Source organism: Trachurus trachurus (genome assembly GCF_905171665.1).
Source record: "Trachurus trachurus genome assembly, chromosome: 4".
In the NCBI taxonomy this organism is placed as follows: Eukaryota; Metazoa; Chordata; class Actinopteri; order Carangiformes; family Carangidae; genus Trachurus; species Trachurus trachurus.
In genome coordinates this window covers 35,007,095-35,030,871 of record NC_139898.1, presented here as the reverse complement: position 1 = coordinate 35,030,871, position 23,777 = coordinate 35,007,095, and the positions used below count along the sequence as shown (strand labels likewise).

The window sequence follows — 23,777 nt, the reverse complement described above, 5'->3', positions numbered from 1 at the left end:
AGAAATGACGAGAAAGAAGAAGGAGGCAGAGATAAGATAAGATAAGATAAGAAGGACTTTATTGTCCACCGTAGTGGAAATGTGTCTTCGGCCTCTCCAAGACAACAAGCACAAAAACAGATCAAGACTCCACAACATAACATAAAAACATAAAACAAGAACAACCAGAATGATGTGCAGAATAGACATAGACAACATAGCGACAGGTTGCATTCCTAACCATCAGGCCGTATTCAGAGCTTGTACGGCCGGTGGAATAAAAGATTTGTTAAAAATGTCTGGACTCATCTTGGGAACTCTGAATGGAAGCATCTCAAACTCTGAGTTGACGTTGTTGCTAACCTGTTTAAAGTTGGAAAAGCCTCTTACTGTGATCTGTGTGTTTTTTAAAAAATACATTTTTTTGAAATTCAATTTCCGTTCTTTGGAACACCCCCACATTTAAAACCACTGCTCCACCCCTGCTTTTACCGGTCAACATATTTGGATTGGATGGATTTGAAGAGAGGTGCTAAAGGTGCTGGTTGGCTCCAGTTTTCATTATTTTATTTTATTTTTAATAATTATCTATGCACAGGGGAGTGTAGGATGACTGGTCTCAATGCCTCACACATTTGAAAGTACAGTAAAGCAACAAAAATGATATCACATGGAAGTCTGTACATTTATCTTCACTTTGAGACAATTTATACATTTATATATTTACTACCTAACTGCTGCTGCTTGGAAACTGGAGCCAATCAACACCCAGGACTTCATTTTCCTTTATTAGTGACTCTCGTTTCCAAGGTTTTAGAGTAACAATTAATGGAATTATTATTGATAATAATAACGATAACAATAATAATAATAATAATAATAATAATGAAAGCACTTTGTTGAATATTATGTGTGTATATATATATTTTTTTCTTATACATTTTTATATATATTTATACATTATTGTGTGTGTGTGTCTGATGTTTGACATTTTGTACATTAAATATAAAAAAACATATTAAACACATATTACTTGCTATATGTATTTATAAAATGATATATGATGATGATAATGGTGTTTGTAAATGATATTACATCCGGGGGTTGATGTGGTTGAGACAGACTGGATCATCAGGGGGAAAATGTATGAATTCTTGCTCCTGACATAAAAAACCAAACGCTGTTACATAAACACGTTGATGTGTAGCAGGTATCAGGCGCTCTGACGGGGCGGTTTCACACTTTACACTAAACGAAGTGAAACTGAGCGAAGTGAAAGGTTAAATGTTCCTCAGATGAAAACATCCGTTAAGATCATTGTGTGTGTCGACGTCGCTGAGATGTCTCTCGGTCTCTTGTGATTTATCTGGCAGAGCGGAAGTGAGATAAGTCACTTTGCGTCTTTGCGGTTTGACTCAATGAACTAAGACAGAAGTTCATTGAGAAATATTAAACAAGTTTCACTGATTTCTCCTCAGGACTTCCTCTGAGAATCTGAATGATAGCTGCTGCAGACACAGGATCACACATACCATTAAAGGGACAACGAGGAGTTTTGTTAAAGTGAAGTGTTTTCTCACTACATTTATGAGCCTCCGCACCGTGAAATTCTTTGACCGGTGCAAGACAGACTCATGTTTTCATTCATCAAGAATTAAAGTCAGAGGTTGGAAGACGATCACATACCGTCGTAGTTCCCACCATAAACGGAGATTCGGCGGCGTTATTCTCATGACTCGCCACGAAACCGAAAGTAAAGAAACGCTGGTCGGCTCGCCCAGCATTTCCACCACCACTAATAATAACAAAATAACCATAGAGACAAAACCATAGATTTATCTAAAATGGACCATTAACAAGTGGTAACGTAGATTCATCCACATTAATATCAGACTTTTTCATTGTCGCAGAATTTTTCGTTCTGCCGCTGGAGAAACTCCTCGTTGTCCCTTTAAGATAATGATGTAATTGGTCGGGGGCTTCCTGTACAGCCACCCAAAATTAAAATTCTGCCTACGCCACTGGTGTGTACGGCTGCTGTTTTTATTCGTTTCTATGTCCCTTGGGCATGTTCTTTTAAAGGGACAACGAGGAGTTTCTCCGTCGGCAGAACGAAAAATTCCGCGACAATGAAAAAGTCTCATATTAATGTGGATGAATCTACGTTACCACTTGTTAATGGTCCATTTTAGATAAATATATGGTTTTGTCTCTATGGTTATTTTGTTATTATTCGTTGTCCCTTTAAGTGTATTGCTTCTTATGCATCTGAAAAATGTGGTGGCCTCTGTTGCTCACCCTGAGCTTTCTCCTGGTTTTCCCTGTTAAAAGGGTTTTCCATGGAGTTTTTCCTCAGTGGATGTGAGGGTCTAAGGACAGAGGATGTTGTTATGATTGGATGTAAAGCCCTTTGAGACAAACTGTTGGTAAAAACGGGCTATACAAATAAAATTGCCTTGCCTTGCCGATCCGTCGCTCCCCCTGGCCCCCTTGGGTGGCTCGGACCATAATCTTTAATTTATTAAAAATTTTATTTAAAAAATAAATACTTTATTTATCCCGATGGAAATTGAGTTTCTCAGCTGGACAATAAACATCATCATTCAACAGCAAGACATAAAAAGTAGTAAAAATTAGTGCATAGGGAATAAATAAAAACAGTGACAACAAATAGCCCATGGTGATAAAAAACTAAAATGCAGGATTGCATTGATTGAATGAGCTCAAACTAGCACAGAAAAACGTAAAACGGGCCATCAGGCAGGGGAAGAGGAAGTCTAAGGACAGCAGGGAGACTCAAGAGGTGGCATGAAATGAATTACAGGTTATGGCCCAACCTCTGCTAAGTTACTGGATGGAGGGTTGGGTGCTGGTGAGGAAAACTGCTTTTTTTCTAGGTTTGACAATACTGATTTCTCTGCCAAACAGAATGCAGTGTGCGCCACTACAGTATCTCTCAAAGGGGATGTGATAATCATTTGTGGTGAAAACATAAACAGCAGCTGTGGTAAGCAAAGCATCCCATCATGCCAGAAAGTCTTGCGAGCTGTAAGACAAACAAACTCTAATGGGACACAATCAGCCCCGTCTCTCTTTTCTGCTGAGCTCTTTTAAAGAACTTTAAATTGTTATCTTGGATTGGTACTCTTCATTGTTTTAATACAAATGGATCTTTCTTGCTGCAGCCGAGTCTCCTCTTTTTTGGAAATCAATATTTGGTCAACATAGTAGTACACATTCAAAAGGAGGAGGAATAAGTATGAACTTATTAACTCTTTCGCGACCACACTAATTCCTCAGCACATCCGCTCAGGACCACATGTTTTTGGCTATTTGTTTACCTTTTATCTCACGTCGAACCGAACTCTGTACATCACCTAGAAACAAACGGTCTTCACGTGGTTGAAGAGTGACTTAACAACGTGCTCCTCAAAAGAAACGGCGAGTTTTTCCGCCGTTTCGTTCGTGAGTACGAAGGAGGAGAAGAGAGCTGGGTTTCTCCAAAAACGGAGCTCCCGCTCTAGTTTCAGAGAAAAACGCACTTTTGTGTCAAGTGGCAATCTGCTCATTTTACCGCTACTCTGCAGTGTGGCGTCTCCCAAATCATTTCTACGGCTAAATAAATATATTTGTAGGTAAATCTGGGGGGTGTGGCAGCCTGGAGAGCAGCGGTGCAGCGGTGTGGGTCTCTGGCTGCAGTGGAGCAGCTCCGTGACACTGCTGTGTGACTGGCCGGCGCTGAGTGCTCTGGGGCGGGGGCGGCCGGTCACAGCCCCCGCTGCACAGCGCCCGCTCCGCTGCTCAGCGCGGACACCCGGTTCTCCCTCGGTCTGTAAACTTTTTCGCGCGGAGCTCTGCCCCGTTTGGAGGGGGACAATGCAATGACAGCTATCAAGATGCTTTTGACACCTTGGCCTCAAAAAGAAAAAGAAGAAAGCACAAAAGAAACAACCAAAAAAACAAACAGGGAAACCCCCTTATTTATTCTGTCTTCTTCTCTTTAATTGAAATACAGGCCTTAAGTTAATTTGCCTGGGGGCAACTTTTATTCATGGTAAAAAAAAAAGAAAAAAAAAGAAGCTAGTTGTTTACTATACAAGTGCACTATGTTCAATGTTTCCTGTGTTGAAAATTGATATGAAAATGCACTTCGTTGATTTTATTTAATTGACATAGGGGTAGGCTATATAAGACACCATTTGGACTTTATAAGGTTCGGACCTTTCACTTGGATGAAAGTTTAGTAACTGGACCTCAATGAATTTTAACTGAATACCACTGAGATAGAGGGATGATGGAATAGCGGGATGTCGGAATAGCGGGATGTCGGAATGGCGGGATGTCGGAATAGCGGGATGTCGGAATAGCGGGATGTCGGAATGGCGGGCGGACCCCCAGTCATACGGCATCCTCGGCTCTGGCAGCAACGGCAGGACTTCCATCATCAGATGGCACACTGTAAACGCAGAGAGGAGGGGGTTGCGTTATTTACTGATGCGTGTTTCCATGACAACAGAAAAACACATCAACAGCTACACAGACCAAAGAACTTAAAGGCCCGATGGCATGGAAAATGTGATTTTGGTTATTTTTTGGTGCTTGGGGAGGTCTCTGGGCCACGTATATACTGCCCCATGCATCAAACTGGTCATTAACGGAGAAACACACACCGCCCATTTGTAGGAACTGTCTCTTTAAGACGAGCGGATAGCACTTCCTCCTTTCTGTGATGTCACACACAAGGTTTGTGACATCACAGAAAACCTAAGATGCATTTTTATGAATGCAGCTTAGGTTTCAGTTACTTGCCTGTGATTGGCCCGACCACACGCCACTCAAAAACAGTGGGCCAATCAGAGGAGAGGTTCTCATTCTCTCTTCTGATTGGCCAAATGACCTGTGCCTGCTAGAGCTCCAGAAAGAGGCAACAGAAAGGGGCAGTAGAAACGATATTAAGCAGATTACAGAAACTCAAAACCAATGATACATCTTGTTAGGAAAATAAACCCAGAGAAAAGTGCACAGCATGGGCCTTTAATGCTCTGACTCAAACATCTCAGGTGAGCCTGACCATTGAATGAACCTTTAACTTAACCCATGATGTGTCACTTACCTTCTATGCTTGTTTCGATGTTTACGGTGTTTACGGTAAAACACAAAACCAATCACGATGAGGAGGAGGAGGACGGCGACCACGATGAAGATGACTAAACCGGTGTGGAAGTGTGGCTGCTGCTCCGGAGAATCTGTAAGACACAACAGAGAGGAAGACGAAGCTCAATGATCCTTCAAGCTCCTTCAGTATAAAGGTAGATGTTTGTATTAAAGCTCCAGTATAAAGGTAGATGTTTGTATTAAAGCTCCTTCAGTATAAAGGTAGATGTTTGTGTTAAAGCTCCTTCAGTATAAAGGTAGATGTTTGTGTTAAAGCTCCTTCAGTATAAAGGTAGATGTTTGTATTAAAGCTCCACACAGTATAAAGGTAGATGTTTGTGTTAAAGCTCCTTCAGTATAAAGGTAGATGTTTGTGTTAAAGCTCCTTCAGTATAAAGGTAGATGTTTGTGTTAAAGCTCCTTCAGTATAAAGGTAGATGTTTGTGTTAGAGCTCCATACAGTATAAAGGTAGATGTTTGTATTAAAGCTCCACACAGTATAAAGGTAGATGTTTGTGTTAAAGCTCCATACAGTATAAAGGTAGATGTTTGTGTTAAAGCTCCATACAGTATAAAGGTAGATGTTTGTATTAAAGCTCCACACAGTATAAAGGTAGATGTTTGTGTTAAAGCTCCTTCAGTATAAAGGTAGATGTTTGTGTTAAAGCTCCATACAGTATAAAGGTAGATGTTTGTGTTAAAGCTCCTTCAGTATAAAGGTAGATGTTTGTGTTAAAGCTCCATACAGTATAAAGGTAGATGTTTGTGTTAAAGCTCCATACAGTATAAAGGTAGATGTTTGTATTAAAGCTCCAGTATAAAGGTAGATGTTTGTATTAAAGCTCCAGTATAAAGGTAGATGTTTGTGTTAGAGCTCCATACAGTATAAAGGTAGATGTTTGTATTAAAGCTCCATACAGTATAAAGGTAGATGTTTGTATTAAAGCTCCATACAGTATAAAGGTAGATGTTTGTGTTAGAGCTCCTTCAGAATAAAGGTAGATGTTTGTATTAAAGCTCCAGTATAAAGGTAGATGTTTGTGTTAAAGCTCCATACAGTATAAAGGTAGATGTTTGTGTTAAAGCTCCATACAGTATAAAGGTAGATGTTTGTGTTAAAGCTCCATACAGTATAAAGGTAGATGTTTGTATTAAAGCTCCAGTATAAAGGTAGATGTTTGTGTTAAAGCTCCATACAGTATAAAGGTAGATGTTTGTATTAAAGCTCCATACAGTATAAAGGTAGATGTTTGTATTAAAGCTCCATACAGTATAAAGGTAGATGTTTGTGTTAGAGCTCCTTCAGAATAAAGGTAGATGTTTGTGTTAAAGCTCCATACAGTATAAAGGTAGATGTTTGTATTAAAGCTCCTTCAAAATAAAGGTAGATGTTTGTGTTAAAGCTCCATACAGTATAAAGGTAGATGTTTGTGTTAAAGCTCCATACAGTATAAAGGTAGATGTTTGTATTAAAGCTCCATACAGTATAAAGGTAGATGTTTGTGTTAGAGCTCCTTCAGAATAAAGGTAGATGTTTGTGTTAAAGCTCCTTCAGAATAAAGGTAGATGTTTGTGTTAAAGCTCCTTCAAAATAAAGGTAGATGTTTGTGTTAAAGCTCCTTCAGAATAAAGGTAGATGTTTGTGTTAAAGCTCCTTCAGAATAAAGGTAGATGTTTGTGTTAAAGCTCCTTCAGAATAAAGGTAGATGTTTGTGTTAAAGCTCCTTCAGAATAAAGGTAGATGTTTGTGTTAAAGCTCCTTCAAAATAAAGGTAGATGTTTATATTAAAGCTCCTTCAGAATAAAGGTAGATGTTTATATTAAAGCTCCTTCAAAATAAAGGTAGATGTTTATATTAAAGCTCCTTCAAAATAAAGGTAGATGTTTGTATTAAAGCTCCATACAGTATAAAGGTAGATGTTTGTGTTAAAGCTCCATACAGTATAAAGGTAGATGTTTGTGTTAAAGCTCCATGCAGTATAAAGGTAGATGTTTGTGTTAAAGCTCCATACAGTATAAAGGTAGATGTTTGTGTTAAAGCTCCATGCAGTATAAAGGTAGATGTTTGTGTTAAAGCTCCATACAGTATAAAGGTAGATGTCCATGTGTAGTGTGATTATAAAGCAGCTCTAGGTTCTATATTAATACTGAATTGACAGGAAGTCCTGACGTCACAAAAAAACAGTCACAATATAATTATTAAAACATCTGCTCTATTTTAGAGGGGATAATTCAGAAAACACATCTGGAGAGAGGCTCAGATTCTGATTTATATTATGTTACATTATGTAAACAAAACCAAAAGAACGTTGAGTTCCTGTTTTTCAAAGCAGATTTTAGTGTGAACTTCCTCTTATTGATTCTGAAACTAAATATCTGTGGCTGATTAATAAGATCTAAGAATACGTCTTTGCTAACGAGTTATGAAGCTGCAGCTGGTTTTACTACTGACACACCGATCATTGAATTGAAGGTATTGATGTGTGGTGATAAACAGACCATAAAGTGTAAGGAGACTTCTGAAGGAGACTCACCTGGCAGGAAGACTGGACAGTCTGTAAAGAGACAGATTCACGGTCAGTCGTCAAACTCACTGCTTCATTTTAACACAGTGACACAGATTCATTATGTAACGTGAGGGTTTCCCGCAGCGCTTGCCTGTTAGAGACTTCTCACCAACAACAAGAACTGCACCCACTTTCCCAGACTGAGGGAATAATTTAGCTCCATGAAATATTTATATGACTTTACACCTTATCTATACAGCATAAAGACAGCCACCGATTGGCCAGAGCAGGATTGCGCATAATCTAACCGATTCCCATTAATCTAGTGCTAATAATGCAGGAAATTCCTGCACACATTTCAAACCCGCCAACCAAACGTTAGTGCTGGGACAGCAGCGCTGTGTCAGTCGGTCTCACACACGTCTTTGTTTGTACAGTTTACTGAATAAAGTTACATACAACTGGTTTATTATATTATATTATTATATAAAACTTTGAACTGCTGTGTCGTTGCAGCATCATTTATATCTGATGCATAACATATAATATAGATATTTTGGAGCCACCAAAACAAAGACCAAAGACACAGGTGCAGCTCCTAAAGACGACCACTCAGAGAGGAGAAGGAGACGAGAACAGCAACGTAGTGGCCCTATGTTCCCACATTTCCTTTATCATCAATTTGCATCCGATTTTATCCCCATTTCTCCCAATTTGGTCGTCAATTACACCCAACCTGTTATCCAGAAGCGGTTGACTACAGATGTAATGTAGCTTTTAGCTAACACAGGGCTGACCCCTTCCAACACCGCTACTCCAACAGAGGGTTGAGTGATGAACCCTTATACCGAAATTAAACTCACCTCCATGAGTTAGTGCAATTTAGACAACAGACTTCTACAGTAGTACAAATAGTGTTAGTAGTAGTAAACAAAGCATTAAAAAGTTTGTACAGTAAATACACCAGGAATTTGGGACATTATCAGTGGGGTAATTTAAGATAGCTGCTTGGTAACGTTAGCGCCATTCGGTTAATAGCGGTAACTCGACCACTGTTGGAGCAAGGGAAAACAAGCTTCTGGGGGTAGGGGCGTTTGGCTCGAGGTCATCCCTAGGTTGAAATTACTCTGAATCATCCCTTTAAATGCGGTATAAAAATAAAAATGACTTGACTTAGAGTTTAATTTTGAGAAATCTTAGAAATGAGGGAACATAGGGCTGACCCCAACATAACCATACAAAATAACCAGCCACTAACTTAAAGGTAAAGGTACTTTATAACACTTAAACAATCAACATATCTCTGTCAGATCAACTCAGCCAAAGTTCCAACGTTACATTGATCATCATTACTAACGTTTAACCAGCGCTGCATCTTACCCATCTCTTCCAAGGTGATGGGGTCTCCTCCTGTAGTTTCCATCACCAGCTTCAGTTTGTCGAGCAGATGGCGACAGAAAGCGTAAACATGGCCGTCTCTCCTGCAGACGTCACAGCGGGAGTCCGGGGCGTCGGGGGAAGAACACGTGGGCAGCGGGGCGCTCTGATTGGTTCTCTCCCAGAGATTCCCGTTGTCATTGTCCTCACTGTAGAGCTGATAGGCGTCCTCAGCATCCGGAGAGGAGGCTAGGAAGCAGCTAAGATCCATCCTGAAAAACACCAGAGGAAGAAATATATCAGTCTGTCCTCTTCCTCCTCCTCCTCCAGCTCTGACGATGCAGTTTCAGTTTGTTCTCTAACCAGGTCCTTTACTTCCTGGTGTCCCCAGAGACTTCATATAACCATTTGTCTTGTTTCAGCTTGATAGTGCGGCGGCTTAGCTCGACATATCACAGCAATCGTTCATTCTGTGGTAAAAGCATGAAATTTGGTAGATGTGTTGGTGAATATGTTTCAAACAAATCAATAAAAGCTGCCCTTTAATAATGCCCACTGGCGTATTGTATATTGTTGGAAAGCCCGATGAGTCACATTTACAACGACAGCTTGTAAGGATCGAGCATTCATCGAGCATTCATGGAATGATCAACAGGGATAAACGCATGGGTAGTGCCCCCCAAACAATGTGCATCCCAGGCTGCAGTAGCCTATTCCCCTATTGGTTTTCAATAAAAAGAGGAAGCCGTAGAGTGTGGAATACTGAGAGCCAATGCACACTGGGCTGCACACGGTTTGCAAACAGCCACCTGAAGGCTGTGAGCAGGGAGGCCACCATTACAGATTGTCTTGGTACGATTATTGACAGAGAAATAATCACAATTATCACGATTAATTGGACAAGGTGTAAAATCAAATTTAACTACAGTTGGAGATCTTATTCTGGAACATTGTTTACTGAATGGCTTGAAATCCTCTTCACACGCCGATTGCAACCTATTGATTAAATGCTTGGACATTTGAATTGTGTTGTATTTTCAAAATGCAGCCTGCTCAAACCGTTTTTCCAGGATCTCCGATGCTTGATGGGGTGTATAATAACCGCCAGATGCTTTCCAAGAGACACAGTCTGAGTGGAGTTCAGGAGCTCATGTTATTTCTCATTAAAATGTACTGTGATGTTTTCATCATCATAAAAAAATATAAGTATCAAAAAAAAAGTCCTGAGGGACAATAGGAATATGACACTACGTGATTATGGTGCTGCAACATGAAGAAAAACAAACCAAATGTCCAAACATAATCCAGTTCAAAAAGAGATACAAAGAAATGATTTTCAGTATATGCAGAAATGAGGGTGTCTGACAACCACAAGCTGCTTATTATTATTTATTTGGGTATTATTTACCCACTTAGTTTATTTGTTGCTCTGTTTGTGTTACTTTCAGTTTGTCTTCGTATGTATGAATGTGTTTGTATATGTTTTATATGCATATGACTATATAGAGAGATAAAGATTAGTAATCATATGTTAGAATAAATCTATATGTATTTAAATATAATAATATATTAATCCAGTTAAATAACTCATAACTTGGCCCTTTTCTTTTCTTGCTTTATATGACCCCTCTTGGACAGATTATCAGTGAGTTCAGTGATGTCTCTTATCTATATGCTGATGATGTGCAGCTCTACTGCTCCTTCAAGCAGAATGAGCTACACAAACTAGACAATTTAACTGCCTGTTTGACGGCCATCAAAAAATGGCTAAATGACAATCTTCTTCAACTAAATTCTGCTAAAACTGAAACACTGATTATTGCCCCAGATAGTGCCATCCCCCCCATAAAGCAGCACTTAGGTCAGTTAGGTCTTTCTGTCCAACCAAGTATATGCAACCTAGGCGTTGTCTTTGACAAGGACATGTCCCTGGACCACCACTGTAAACAGTTGGTGAAAAATTGTTTCTATCACCTGCGTAATATAGCGAAACTGAGGTCCATGATTTCAAGACCTGAAATGGAGATGATAATTCATGCTTTTATTTCATCTCGCATTGACTATTGTAATGCTCTTTTTATGTGTTTTAACAAAAAGGCTGTAAATCGCCTTCAAACCGTGCAGAACGCAGCTGCAAGGCTCATAACTGGATCTAAGAAAAGGGATCATATCACCCCAATTTTATATTCCTTACATTGGTTACCAGTTAATTTTAGGATTCATTTTAATATTTTAGTACTTGTTTTTAGAGCCCTCCATGAACAAGCTCCCTCGTACATCACTGAGCTGCTGAGACCCTCTTCCCCCTTACGTTCACTAAGGTCATCAGACCAGAAACTCTTGATGGTTTTAAAACACGAGGTGACTGCTCTCTCCAGGCCTGTGCCCCTCGCCTGTGGAATGATCTACCATCGACCTTGCGCAGTATAGAGTCCACTGAAGGCTTTAAGAAAGAACTTAAAACCTATCTTTTTAGGCACGCTTTCAACTAATGCTGACGTTGTGGGGCCTCTGTAAAGTTTTCCTGAAATTGTGCTGTTATGTATTTTTTTTGTTGTGATCTCTGTACTGTATTTTATTGCATTTTACCCTTGTTGTAAAGCACTTTGTGATTTTATCTATGGAAAGTGCTATATAAATTAAACTTACTAAAAAAAAAAACTTACTTAAATTCATTTATTGTATAGACTATAATGACTATATAACTTGATAGATAATCTATGAATAAGAGGTGGGACTGAGTAAATAAGTTTTACTTCTTCCCACTCCTTTTCAGATATGAAAAACTAAAACTAACTAACTAAACCACCACAGTTTACTCTCAGAGCTCTGAACATAAAATACACATAAGAACTTAATCAAAGCTCATCTTCAATGGCAGCAATGATAAAAACTAACCAATCAATCAAAACTGTATTTGTACAGGACTTTTCATACAGTTGTAATGCACCACATAATAAAACCAGCCCAACAGCCACATGCAGCCTGAGACTGACAGAGGTGTTAACCATGAAAATAGCTGTCGTAGTTCAGATGAAACCGGCTGCTGCTCATGACTCATGATGATAGCTTAAGCAGAAAATGTTTTACAAATCGTGTTAGAAAGAGACTGGTTGTGCAACTGATCCTTCCGATATTTGACTATTGTGATGTTGTTTACTTTTCCTCTTCTAAATCTGTTTTAGCTCCTCTTAACAAAGTGTACAATAGAATCTGCAGATTTATACTGGACTGTCCTTATCATACTCACCATTGTTCAATGTACCAGTCTCTTCATTTCCCTTCTCTTCATACTCGACGACAGACACACTGGTTTCAATTTATATTTAAATGTATTTATTTTGATTACCCGCCTTATCTAAAACAGTATTTTGTACAACTTACATCTAACTATCAAACCAGGCGATCTACTTCTCCTTACTTTGCAGTGCCTCACAATAGGAAATCAATAGGTACAAAAGCATTCATGTTCAAAGGTCCAAACGACTGGAACCATCTACCTGTAGTTATCAGATCATCTGTTTTAATCAAGTCCTATCCACCACCCTGCTCCTGCTTTCATTAACTCTGTCACCATTTTTTTTTTCATCTAATATTTGTTCAAACTCTGGTTGCAATTTTGTCAAAGTGATTTTTGTATATGTCTGTCTTGTCTGTTTTTGTTTGTTTGTTTGTTTGTTTGTTTGTTTGTTTTGTTTTATTGTCTGTATTGTATTGTATTGTCTTGTTTCCTTTCATGGTATTGTGCTGAGTTGTGTTATGTATTGATGTTTTTTGTGTAGGACCCCCTCGTAAATGAGTTGTTACAACTCAAGGGGCTTCTCCTACTATAAATAAATAACTTCAACAACAAGAGACCAGACTATTCAACTATAATATTAAATAATAACCGAGCAGCACCGACCTATATACAGTATAGCATATCTATCTATTTCTATAGGTTTATGTACAGACTCCAAGTCTAATGATACAACAGACAAAGCACCAACAGACAGCAGGTCTGTCCTCAAGAGGAAAGTTGCTCTACATGTATGTTGAGTCCCTCAGTCAGAGACACTGTCCGGTCTTTGATCGGATCATTCTACACATAAACTTACAGATAAAACTCCTTAGCAGAGCACTGGATGTGGAGACATGACAGCTCACACACACACACACACACACACACACACACACACACACACACACACACACACACACACACACACACACACACACACACACACACACACACACACACACACACACACACATCTGACTCTTCCCACCTCCATAAGTTTCAAACGGCGTCATCATCTGTTCTGCAGCAGCAGCACAAACATCCACCGACAGAATAAACTTGACTCAAACTCAAACTCTCCAGATGTGACTCTGCTCCTCTCAGTCGCTCTGCATCCACTTAAAACATCTGTTGTTGTTGTTATTATTAATAATAGTCTGTAGCTCCTCATAGGACACGAGGAGCACCGGACCGGCACCGTGCGCATAGCAGAGAGAACCTCCTCCTCTCCTCTCCTCTCCTCTCCTCCCGGTCTGACTCTCAGCCTTCTGTTCTGTCACATTAAATGAGCCAAACGTGCCGTAAAAGAATCAATAAACCGTAACTAGGAATAAAGTTTAACCCACCTGAAGTCTGGGATGCAGAAGCTGCTCAATGAACCGTGTGATCAGGCTGCAGGCTGCAGCGCCTCTACAGTGGCGCTAGGGAAGGCGTAGAGAGAGAAGCTGACACACCACCACCGTCCGCCCCTTTGTGACAGCGCCAGCTTCTCCTCAACCACTCAGACACTCTCACAGACACATTCCTCTCACCCGGCTGACAGACGGCGTTGTGCCGGCAGCCGGGGCGCGTCCTCCGAGCTGTTCATGTGACGTCGCTGCTCGTTTCCTTCAGCCAGAGCGCCTGTGCGTAAAACCGCAAGAAACCGGCAGCATGTCGAGTAAAGTTTATAAAGACACCACCGACCGACGGCACATCCGCCTTTTTCTACGGGGCCGAGGTTCGATCCCTCTGGGCTCCAACTGCACGATCCGCTGGGAAACAGCTGGGACATGGCGACCAGTATCTGATCTAAATAAAATAAAAACTCCGTCAGGTCCAGAAACTCATGAACAACAGTTTCTCCCAATGCGCAGATGTGTTGAAATAATCCTAATCCCCGCACGGTGATGGTGATGGTGACGGTGCATAGACTCCCCACACTGATCCAGTCTGACCAGCTGGAGAGGGAAAGGGAGGGAAAGGGAAAGCGAAACCATGATTGCGTTGCGCAACAATCTGGTTGACACAACACACATTCGGTTTCCAGTTGCAAGAGCTGAAGGTTAAACACACACCGAACTGTTTTGATTCTCTTTTCCTCTGATACACCACGGAGTTGGGCCAGTTCCCATTATCAGCAGGGAAATTGTTACAGAGTGTCAGTGTGTCACAACAATACACCGACAACGTTTTATTCACGTTTAAGGACCTATAGTTTTTTTTTTTTTTTTTTTTTTAATTAAAAGTTGATTTGTTATGATTTGAAACAGCAGAGAAACTCCAGCCTATAAGAGCTGAGGGATCACCACTGGGGAAAGAAAAACACAACTATGCTTTTTTTTTTTCATATCGGTGATACTGTTTGTCAAAATCAGAGTAAATACCCGGTTGTTAGTAGACAGAGCTGGCCTCAAAACCACATCAAAACTGATACTGTGATGTCACTGGGTTTTATTTTTGTGCAAGTTACTGAAAAATAGCAACTAGTTACAGTTAGCCTATACTAGTTACTTCATTTAAACCAAAAAGTAGTGCATTACTGAGAAAGTAGGCTAACTTTTTCGTTACTTTAAAAAAAATTTTTTTTCCAATGCTCCCAATAAATAAAGGTTGATTGAATAGGCTTTATGCACAGCTCCACTACTTCCTGAACTTAAACCAGCTCCTTTATTTCCTGTCTGACATTATTGGACAAACTGATTAAAGCTTCAGTAAGTGATCCGGTGGTTTTGTCTAACTTCCTGTCAGCAGATGGAGTTAGCAGTCCCCGCCCTCGTCCCTACATCACCACATTCAGGCGCATCCCTTGGCTGCACACACAGAGAGGACTGCCCCTTTATGCCGTTCTCTCTCCTCATTGGATAAAACTTGTAGGATACAAGGAAAGTTTTCTCCTGGGCTCAGAGCAGAGCAGAGTGACTGACAGACCCGTGTTTCAGACCAAACACTCTATAGAAGTGATTGCTGTCGGAAGATACAACTATTTAAGACTTAGATTAACACAAATATTCACCTTACTTCTGCTTTAATCCAGTGTGTGACTCTGACCTCAGTAGTCAACAATGGTCAGACACACCTGGAGCTGTGCATAAAGCCTATTCACCTCTCAGTTCTGTACTGATGCTGATGTGTTTTTACCATCATACAGCAGCTTGACCTAAGAACTGCAAAAAAAAAAGTCTTGAGGATACGTCTTGACCGAGTTACATTCAAGAACCTGTTTTCAGTGACGGAAAGTAAAATTCACTCCATCCATCCATCCATCCATCCATCCATCCATCCATTTTCATCAGCTGTGTCAGAATCCGGGTCGCGGGGGCAGCAGTCGGAGCAGGGATCCCCAGACTTCCCTCTCCCCGGACACTTCCTCCAGCTCTTCCGGGGGGACCCCAAGGCGTTCCCAGGCCAGCCGAGTGACGTAGTCACTCCAGCGTGTCCTGGGTCTTCCTCTGGTCTCCTCCCGGTGGGACATGCCCGGAACACCTCACGAGGGAGGCGTCCAGGGGGCATCCTATACAGGTGCCCGAGCCACCTCAGCTGACTCCTCTCGATGTGGAGGAGCAGCGGCTCTACTCCGAGCTCCTCCCGGGTGACAGAGCTCCTCACCCTATCTCTAAGGGAGCGCCCCGCCACCCTGCGGAGGAAACTCATTTCGGCCGTTTGTATCCGGGATCCCGTTCTTTCGGTCATGACCCAGAGTTCATGACCATAGGTGAGGGTGGGAACGTAGATCGACCGGTAAATCGAGAGCTTTGCCTTGACAAAGCCGGTGACAAAGGGCAGCCCTGCCGGAGTCCAACACGCACCGGGAACAGGCCTGACTTACTGCCGGCCATGCGAACCAAGCTCCTGCTCCGGTCATACAGGGACCGTACAGCCCTCAGCAGAGGGCCTCCGACCCCATACTCTCAGAGCACCTCCCACAGGATGCCACGTGGGACATCTCCAAGTCCACAAAACACATGTGGACTGGTTGGGCAAACTCCCATGCGCCCTCGAGCCCCCTGCGGAGGGTGTAGAGTTGGTCCAGTGTTCCACGGCCAGGACGAAAACCGCATTGTTCCTCCTGAATCCGAGGTTCGACTATCGGCCGAATTCTCCTCTCCAGCACCCTGGAATAGACTTTCCCCGGGAGGCTGAGGAGTGTGATCCCCCGGTAGTTGGAACTCACCCTTTTTTTGGTAAATGACTTAGGAAATTAAGAAAAAGCAACTACTATAGTGTTAGTACTATAGTTATTTAGTAATATTTATCAGAGAACAGTTGGAGTTTTGTTTACAACATATGCCTTAGTCAATGTGTAGAAGTTAAAGCAGATATCAGTGGAATGTTTTTGTTAATATAAGTCCTAAATAGTCCTATTTTCCGTCAGCAATCACTTACATGAAGTATTTCAGCCTAAACACGAGTCTCTCCGTCACTCTGCTCTGCTGTAACCCGAGGAGAAAATTTTCCTTGTGGGATACAAGTGTTATCCAATGAGGAGAGAGAACGGCATGAAGGGCTGTGTGTGCAGCCAAGGGATGCGCGTGAATGTGGTGACGTAGCACGAGGACCAATTGATGCCTGACAAGGGCGGGGGCTGCTAACTCATGGTGCGTTCAAAGAAACTCGTACTTTGTGTTTTTCCTTCCTGTGAAGTCATACCAGTTCGATCTGGTACGAGTTCACGGGTCGGAAGTTACGAGTGGCCGTTATAGGGAACTTTCACAGACAACAGGATGGTAAAAACACGAGCTACGGGTTACCTGGAACGCTACCAAGTCGTAGTTGTGACTTGAAGCTGTAACTTACGGTTTCAAAAGCCTGCCTTGAACGCAGCATTAGCCGAAACGGCCGTGAAGCTGATATCTGCTTTAACTCTCTGCTACCCCTGTGTGTGATGGTATGTTACTCTTAACCGGACTACTCAACTATGAAATTGGTGAAAATACCTACAGTATCTTTATGACTCAAAATCCAAAAAAATAAAATAAATAAAAAACAGACAACAGGTTAGTTAACTAACAAACAGACAAACAAAGCACTAATAAACTAAACAGCACACTGTCCACGAGAGTAAAGGAAGTTGCAATCATGCAAGAGACCTGAATGCTTGCACTTTGATGGCATGTGTTGCATATCGTTATACACCCACAGAAAGACACACATGTTGCCTGCAGAAAGAGAGCAGCAAGACTAACTCTGTTAGTTGCACACTGCAAAAACTCAACATCTTTCTAAGAATATTTGTCTTATTTCTAGTGAAAATGTCTAATTTCTAGTCAAAACTAAACTCTTTTCACTTTAAATAAGACTCATCACCTAAAAATTAACTTGTTTTTAGATCATTTTCACTTGTTTCAAACGTATTTTCACTTGAAATGAGTAGAAAAATCTGCCAGTGAAAGCAAGTTTTTTGTGCTTGTAATAAGAAAGACATTTTTTTCTACTTATTCCAAGTGAAAATCTGCTTGAAAGAAGTAAAAAGTGTCTAAAAACAAGCTACTTTTTAATGTGATGAGTCTTGTTTTACGTATAATGAGATTTTTTTTGACTAAAAATGACATTTTGACTAGAAATAAGACAAATATTCTTGGTAAGATTTTGAGTTTTTGCAGTGCACTAATCGTTTTGATAAAAAAATAAAAAATAATAATAACAAAACGTGCAAGTTTTACAGAATACCGTCAACTCGCACCCATTTCAAGGCAAACAAGAGAGAAATAGTACACTGGAGATTAATTTCAAGCAATAGCAATATATTGTGTTAGACACGTTGGTTTGAATGGAGATAAAGCTGGAGACGCCCGCAGGCACAGCTGTGTAACTGCAGCGGATGAGTTGTGAAAAGTTTACTATGATAACGACAGTGACTGCAGACGAGGTGACATAGTAAGTCGGCTAAACTGAGATTATTTAAAGCAGAAGTAAGCGATCCGGTGGTTTAGGCTAATGCTGCGTTCCAGGCAGGCTTTTGAAACCGTAAATTACAGCTTCAAGTCACAACTTACGACTTTGTAGCGTTCCAGGCAACCCACTCGTGTTTCTCCGACCTGTTTTACCGGTGAAAGTCACTATAACGGCCACTCGTAACTTCTGACCCATGAACTCGTACCAGATCGAACTGGTACCACTTCACGGGTCAGAAAAACACGAGTTACGAGTTGCCTTGAACGCACCATAACGTCTTGTCAGCCGATGGAGTTAGCAGCCCCCGCCCTCGTCATGGATCTATTGGTCCTCGTCCCTACGTCACCACATTCAGGCGCATCCCTTGGCTGCACACACAGAGAGGACTGCCCCTTTATGCCGTTCTCTCTCCTCATTGGATAAAGGTTGTAGGATACAAGGAAAGTTTTCTCCTGGGCTCAGAGCAGAGCAGAGTGACTGACAGACCCGTGTTTCTGACCAAACACTCTATAGAAGTGATTGCTGTCGGAAGATACAACTATTTAAGACTTAGATTAACACAAACATATCACTTACTTCTGCTTTAATGTTGTATTATTGTAAAGTAGCTACATACTCAGTCATGCAGGTGCAGTTGTTCTCCTTGTTCAGACTTTATAGATACAGTGACAGTCCGTCCTCTTCCCTCGTCTCTGGCAACTGTCTCCACGGTGAGTGGAGGAGATGAGAGAGAAGCGGTCTCTCCTCTATCTGTAGGTGTGACATACACACACACACACACACACACACACACACACACACACACACACACACACACACACATATACACACACACACACACACCTGTGGGCGGGGCTAGGGGATAGGAACTTCTCTTCTGTTTTTACTTTCTCACTAACTAATGATGTAGTTGTTCTCTGACAGTGCATATTTAATTTGACTTGCAGCTGGTGCGGTCTGGTATATGTGTGGGTGGGGGTTTTTTCAGATGTGATTCACTTGTCAACTGCCAAATTTTTTTTTATGAAAAATGATGAGAAGGTTTAAGAACAACAATACCTATAAAAGAATTTCATGCCACCTTTAAAGATCAAGTATGGATTGTTTTATTATTACAATAATTGAAATATGACACATTTTATTTTATGCTTATTACGTGAATACATTTTTTGGTTTTTATATGTTCTCGTTCTGCAAAAAGGTGACTATTGAAGATCAAAACAGGATATTAGAGGAGGCCGTGCAGGGGGAATATGGGTTTTTTTTTTTGCATGACCTAATGTCTTGTCCAGCCAGACTTCTGCATTACCTAATGTCTGTATAAGTGGTCCCTTGGTCACCCTATAGGAAAACCATAGTCTGATTACATGTAATCTTATACCTATAGATAAATAGGGGATCTCAAAGAGGTATGTACCTACACTCGAATTTATAGGCAAACTGAATGTGTGTGTGAAGGTTTTGTGCATTTTACATCCACCATGACAACGACTGAAAGGTTGATAGTGGAAAAGAATCTCCAAGGCGCTCTCTTTTAAAGGTTATAAAGCCTCTTGACTCAAGTCAAGACTCCCTGACGAAGGCCTGTACTGTACGCCGTCTAGGCCGTACGCTGAAATGAGTTTGCAGAGTTTGCGTAGAGAGTGCCTTGGAGATTCTTTTCCTCTACACAGGAGGAAGAAGCGAGCACTCACCCCAAAAAAATAAAAGGATAAATCTTAAAGAGGTGCACGGCTACAGCAGCAGACTGAGAGGGAGAGAAAATGCCAGCACACGCTCAATATCCCTTTGACGATTCTTTATTGCAGGACAGGCACAGACGCACGGACGTTTCGGTATATGGATGAAGTGATGTCTGAAAACCAGAGTATTGTATGTACCAGTGAAACAATATGAGTCATTTTCCACCCTCAGACCGACTCTGTCGACCTTTTGATCTCAAGGTTTCATATGTGATGTATGCTCATCTATGTACCATTACCAGAACATTTACAAAGCTTGTTTAAATTGGAGGAAGGGGACAACAGATTGAAGCTCGATTTTAAACCTAAATTTGCAAGGTTAAGCTTAAAACAAATGTGTGTTTCTGTTGCAGGTGTAAAAGTAGCTATGGCATTCACAAGGCAAGGAACTGAAAAGTTGTACAAGTATGTCTCAGTTTAAGAAAATGTTTAAAAAAGAAAAGATAAGTGTCTATAAAAAAGAAGAAGGAGAAAGAGAAAAAGAAGGGAAAAAAAGAAAAAGATAGACGAGTGGTGTTTACCGTTATTTTGTTTGTTTGTTTTTTGTCATTACTATGTTTCATCATCTTTAATATTTTGAAACAGAGAATAATACTGGTGTTGAAGTAAGCCAATGAAATGTGTAACAACAGAGAGGGGCAGGTATTATAAGTTCTTTCTTCATCCTGCTCCTTTTCATTCATGGTGAAAATGTGTACACAATGTATATGTGCAACTATGTGAGAATACCATGAATGAAATAAATCAAAAATGAAATGAAATGTATCACTGGGTCCATGCCTATGTTCCCACAGCCCTATGTTCCCATGTTCCCACGGCCCTATGTTCCCACGGCCCTATGTTCCCACAGCCCTATGTTCCCACAGTTCTAAGATTTTTCTCAAAATTGGGCCCTGTGTTCCCACTGGACTCTCTCTACCTATCTGGACTCTATCTATCTGGCCTGTCTAGCCTCTACCTGGTCTTTTTACTAAACTCAACCAACGCTTTTCTTCATTGCCTAAACCCAACCAATGGTGGGACCAAAGGGCTGTGGGAACATAGGGCCTAATATTCAGTGACAACAAAAGTTAGAAATGTGGGAACATAAGGCTGTGGGAACATAGGAATGACCCCGTATCGCTGACTTGATTAGATCTATTTGACTGTGAAATAGTCTATTCATCGACTGAATTTTGGGTAAATTTGGCTATTTACACTATGAAAACCCCATTTTTTATTTACTAATTTATTAGTAGGCCTATAGTATAACAACAGAGTGTCATGACTTGTGATGTTCAGGGACTTCCTGAGAGACCCCAGGTCAGGAACCCCCCCAGCTTTCTAACAATAGTTTCCTGGAAACATCTACAACATTGCTGCCAGTCCCCTCCCCCCTCCCACACCACAACAACCACAGTTCAGCTCCCCCCGTCCACCAAACACTGGTTTACATAGAGATGTGTAGTTATGACATTACTCACACACACACACACACACAGCCACAGAGTGAGAAAAAAAAAAAAGACAGTCACACGAGATGCACACTAAGTAAAACACAAAAGAGAAAACAGCCAATCAGACACAAAGAAACTCCCTGGTTTGCATTTTTGCAGCCGTTACAAATTGACATATTTACACATTTTGACTTTTGCACCTCCTTATTTATTTATCTGTGTCTGCATCAGCTAAATGGTGAGACACCCAACTGAAGCACCACAGCTCAGTGAAGAGTGGAAACCGTCATGTAGGCCGCTGCTGCAGCAGGAATCCATCAAGGTGTTGGTAAAGTTTCCTGTTTTGATGATTTTCAAATGTCATTCGTGACATCTGGTGTTTTGTTCCAGTTCACCTCAGAAAATTTCCACAACACGTCCTCCTGGTGGTAAATGGTTCAATATTACAAAGAAATTAAAAATGAATTTGTTTATTTCACACTCTGGTCTGTGCCAGTGCTGATTGGCTCAGATTTACACAAATAAAACTTCGACTTTGGAGACTGAACCTTTTTGTTTCCAAGATAAAAAGTTCAACATAAACAACCAAGATACAGTGTCATGCAAAAGTTTCAAGTTTCACATGTTCACATTAACAGACATTTAAAGGTAGAGTCTGGAGTTTTGTTCATTGCAGTTTGTAAACAAAACATTGAAACTGGGCTCCTCCTCTCGGGCTAATCTGTGTAGCCTCCTGCCCCAGACAGCAGCCGTTGTCATGACAACAAAGGAAAGGAAATACAGTCTGAGTGAAGCTCTGGAGCCGTGGGCCGATTAGCCGACCGTCACCAACACCGGGAGCCTCCGTGTTGTGTTGTTGTTGTGGTGAGCTGGGAAGACGGTGTTAGCGGCGGATGCTAACCGCTACCGCTAGCTAGCCGGAGTTAGCAAACCGCTACCACTAGCCGAAGTTAGCATCGAGCTAGCTCACCACAACGGTCCTCATACTTGTTACCACTCAGACTGTATTTCTTTTTCTTTGCGGTCCTGACAACTGCTGCTGCTGAGAGAGAGACGTGCTAGCTGCTAGCACTCGTTAGCATCAGAGATCTGGAACCAACGACTTCCTGTTGAATCTGCAGGTAAACAGACATACTGTCACTGTCGAGGGAGCTCCTTTAACGCGGTATCTGCAGGTTTCAGCAAGTCAAATTTAAGACTTTTTAAGGCCTTTTTAATGCCACCTTGAATGAAATTTAAGACCGAAAAAAAGAATAAAAAAATCCTATAAATATAAGCGATGTAATATAAAACTAGAAGACCATTGAGTACTGTATTTAAGACCATCTTAAGAAATTTCTGATAAATTTAATACTTTTTAAGGCCTTAATTTTAGATAGGCCTACATGAATTTAAGACTTTTTAAGGATCGGTGGATACCGTGTTTAACAACCAGCCTACATCTGGAAACATCTGTAGAGATTTCAGCCTGAATAAAACCTCTACTGGGAACAGAGCCGGTCTGGTCGGGTACGGACCAGAACCAGAACCAGAACCAATCAGCAGACAGTCCAGACAAGTTGGAATGACAATGAGGAATTATTTGGAGTTTAGGGTAATGATATGGGGGTCAATGGGTCAATGGTATGTGTGATCCTGTGTCTGCAGCAGCTATCATTCAGATTCTCAGAGGAAGTCCTGAGGAGAAATCAGTGAAACTTGTTTAATATTTCTCAATGAACTTCTGTCTTAGTTCATTGAGTCAAACCGCAAAGATGCAAACTGACTTATCTCACTTCCGCTCCGCCAGATAAATCACAAGAGACCGAGAGACATCTCAGCGACGTCAACACACACAATGATCTTAACGGATGTTTTCATCTGAGGAACCTTTAACCTTTCACTTCGCTCTGTTTCGCTTCGTTTAGCGTAAAGTGTGAAACCGCCCCGTCAGAGCTCCTGATACCTGCTACACATCAACGCGTGTGTGTGTGTAACAGCGTTTGGTTTTTTATGTCAGGAGCAAGAATTCAGACATTTTCCCCCTGATGATCCAGTCTGTCTCAACCACATCAACCCCCGGATGTAATATCATTTACAAACACCATTATCATCATCATATATCATTTTATAAATACATATAGCAAGTAATATGTGGATAATATGTTTTTTTTTGTATTTAATATACAAAAAGTCAAGGTGTGGAGGCTGATGCACACCTAAAAAATCTTGAAAGACAGGTGCGTTGGAGCAGAGGTTAGGAGTGAAGAAAGGAAAAAAGAGTCTCCCACACACTGTCAAGTCACTTGCAAAAGACTTTAATAAAAAAACAAACAACGTTTCGGTCCACAGGACCTTTTTCAAGCAGAGTTTTTTTTTTAAAGACTTTTCAGGCAAATATATGGCCTACTACTCAGTGAGCTGTAGCTACAACACCTCAGTCATCAGG

At 41.1% G+C, this 23,777-nt stretch overlaps 1 protein-coding gene across 2 annotated transcripts; it reads right to left on the bottom strand.

Annotated features, from left to right (window-relative positions):
• Positions 1–3,725: 3,725 nt before the first annotated feature.
• LOC310984351 (uncharacterized protein) lies at positions 3,726–14,227 on the bottom strand. Of its 2 annotated transcripts, none has more exons than XM_083969536.1 (5): positions 13,984–14,227; positions 9,021–9,289; positions 7,668–7,688; positions 5,093–5,225; positions 3,726–4,435 (listed from the first exon to the last, which is right to left on the bottom strand). In XM_083969536.1, the coding sequence occupies exons 1-5, from the start codon at positions 13,992–13,994 to the stop codon at positions 4,378–4,380; spliced, it is 492 nt and encodes a 163-aa protein (XP_083825662.1). In that variant the 5' UTR covers positions 13,995–14,227; the 3' UTR covers positions 3,726–4,377. The 2 variants fall into 2 exon arrangements, with proteins under 2 accessions (XP_083825662.1, XP_083825663.1); XM_083969537.1 differs by lacking the exon at positions 13,984–14,227 and adding an exon at positions 13,644–13,700.
• Between the last annotated feature and the right edge of the window lie 9,550 nt (positions 14,228–23,777).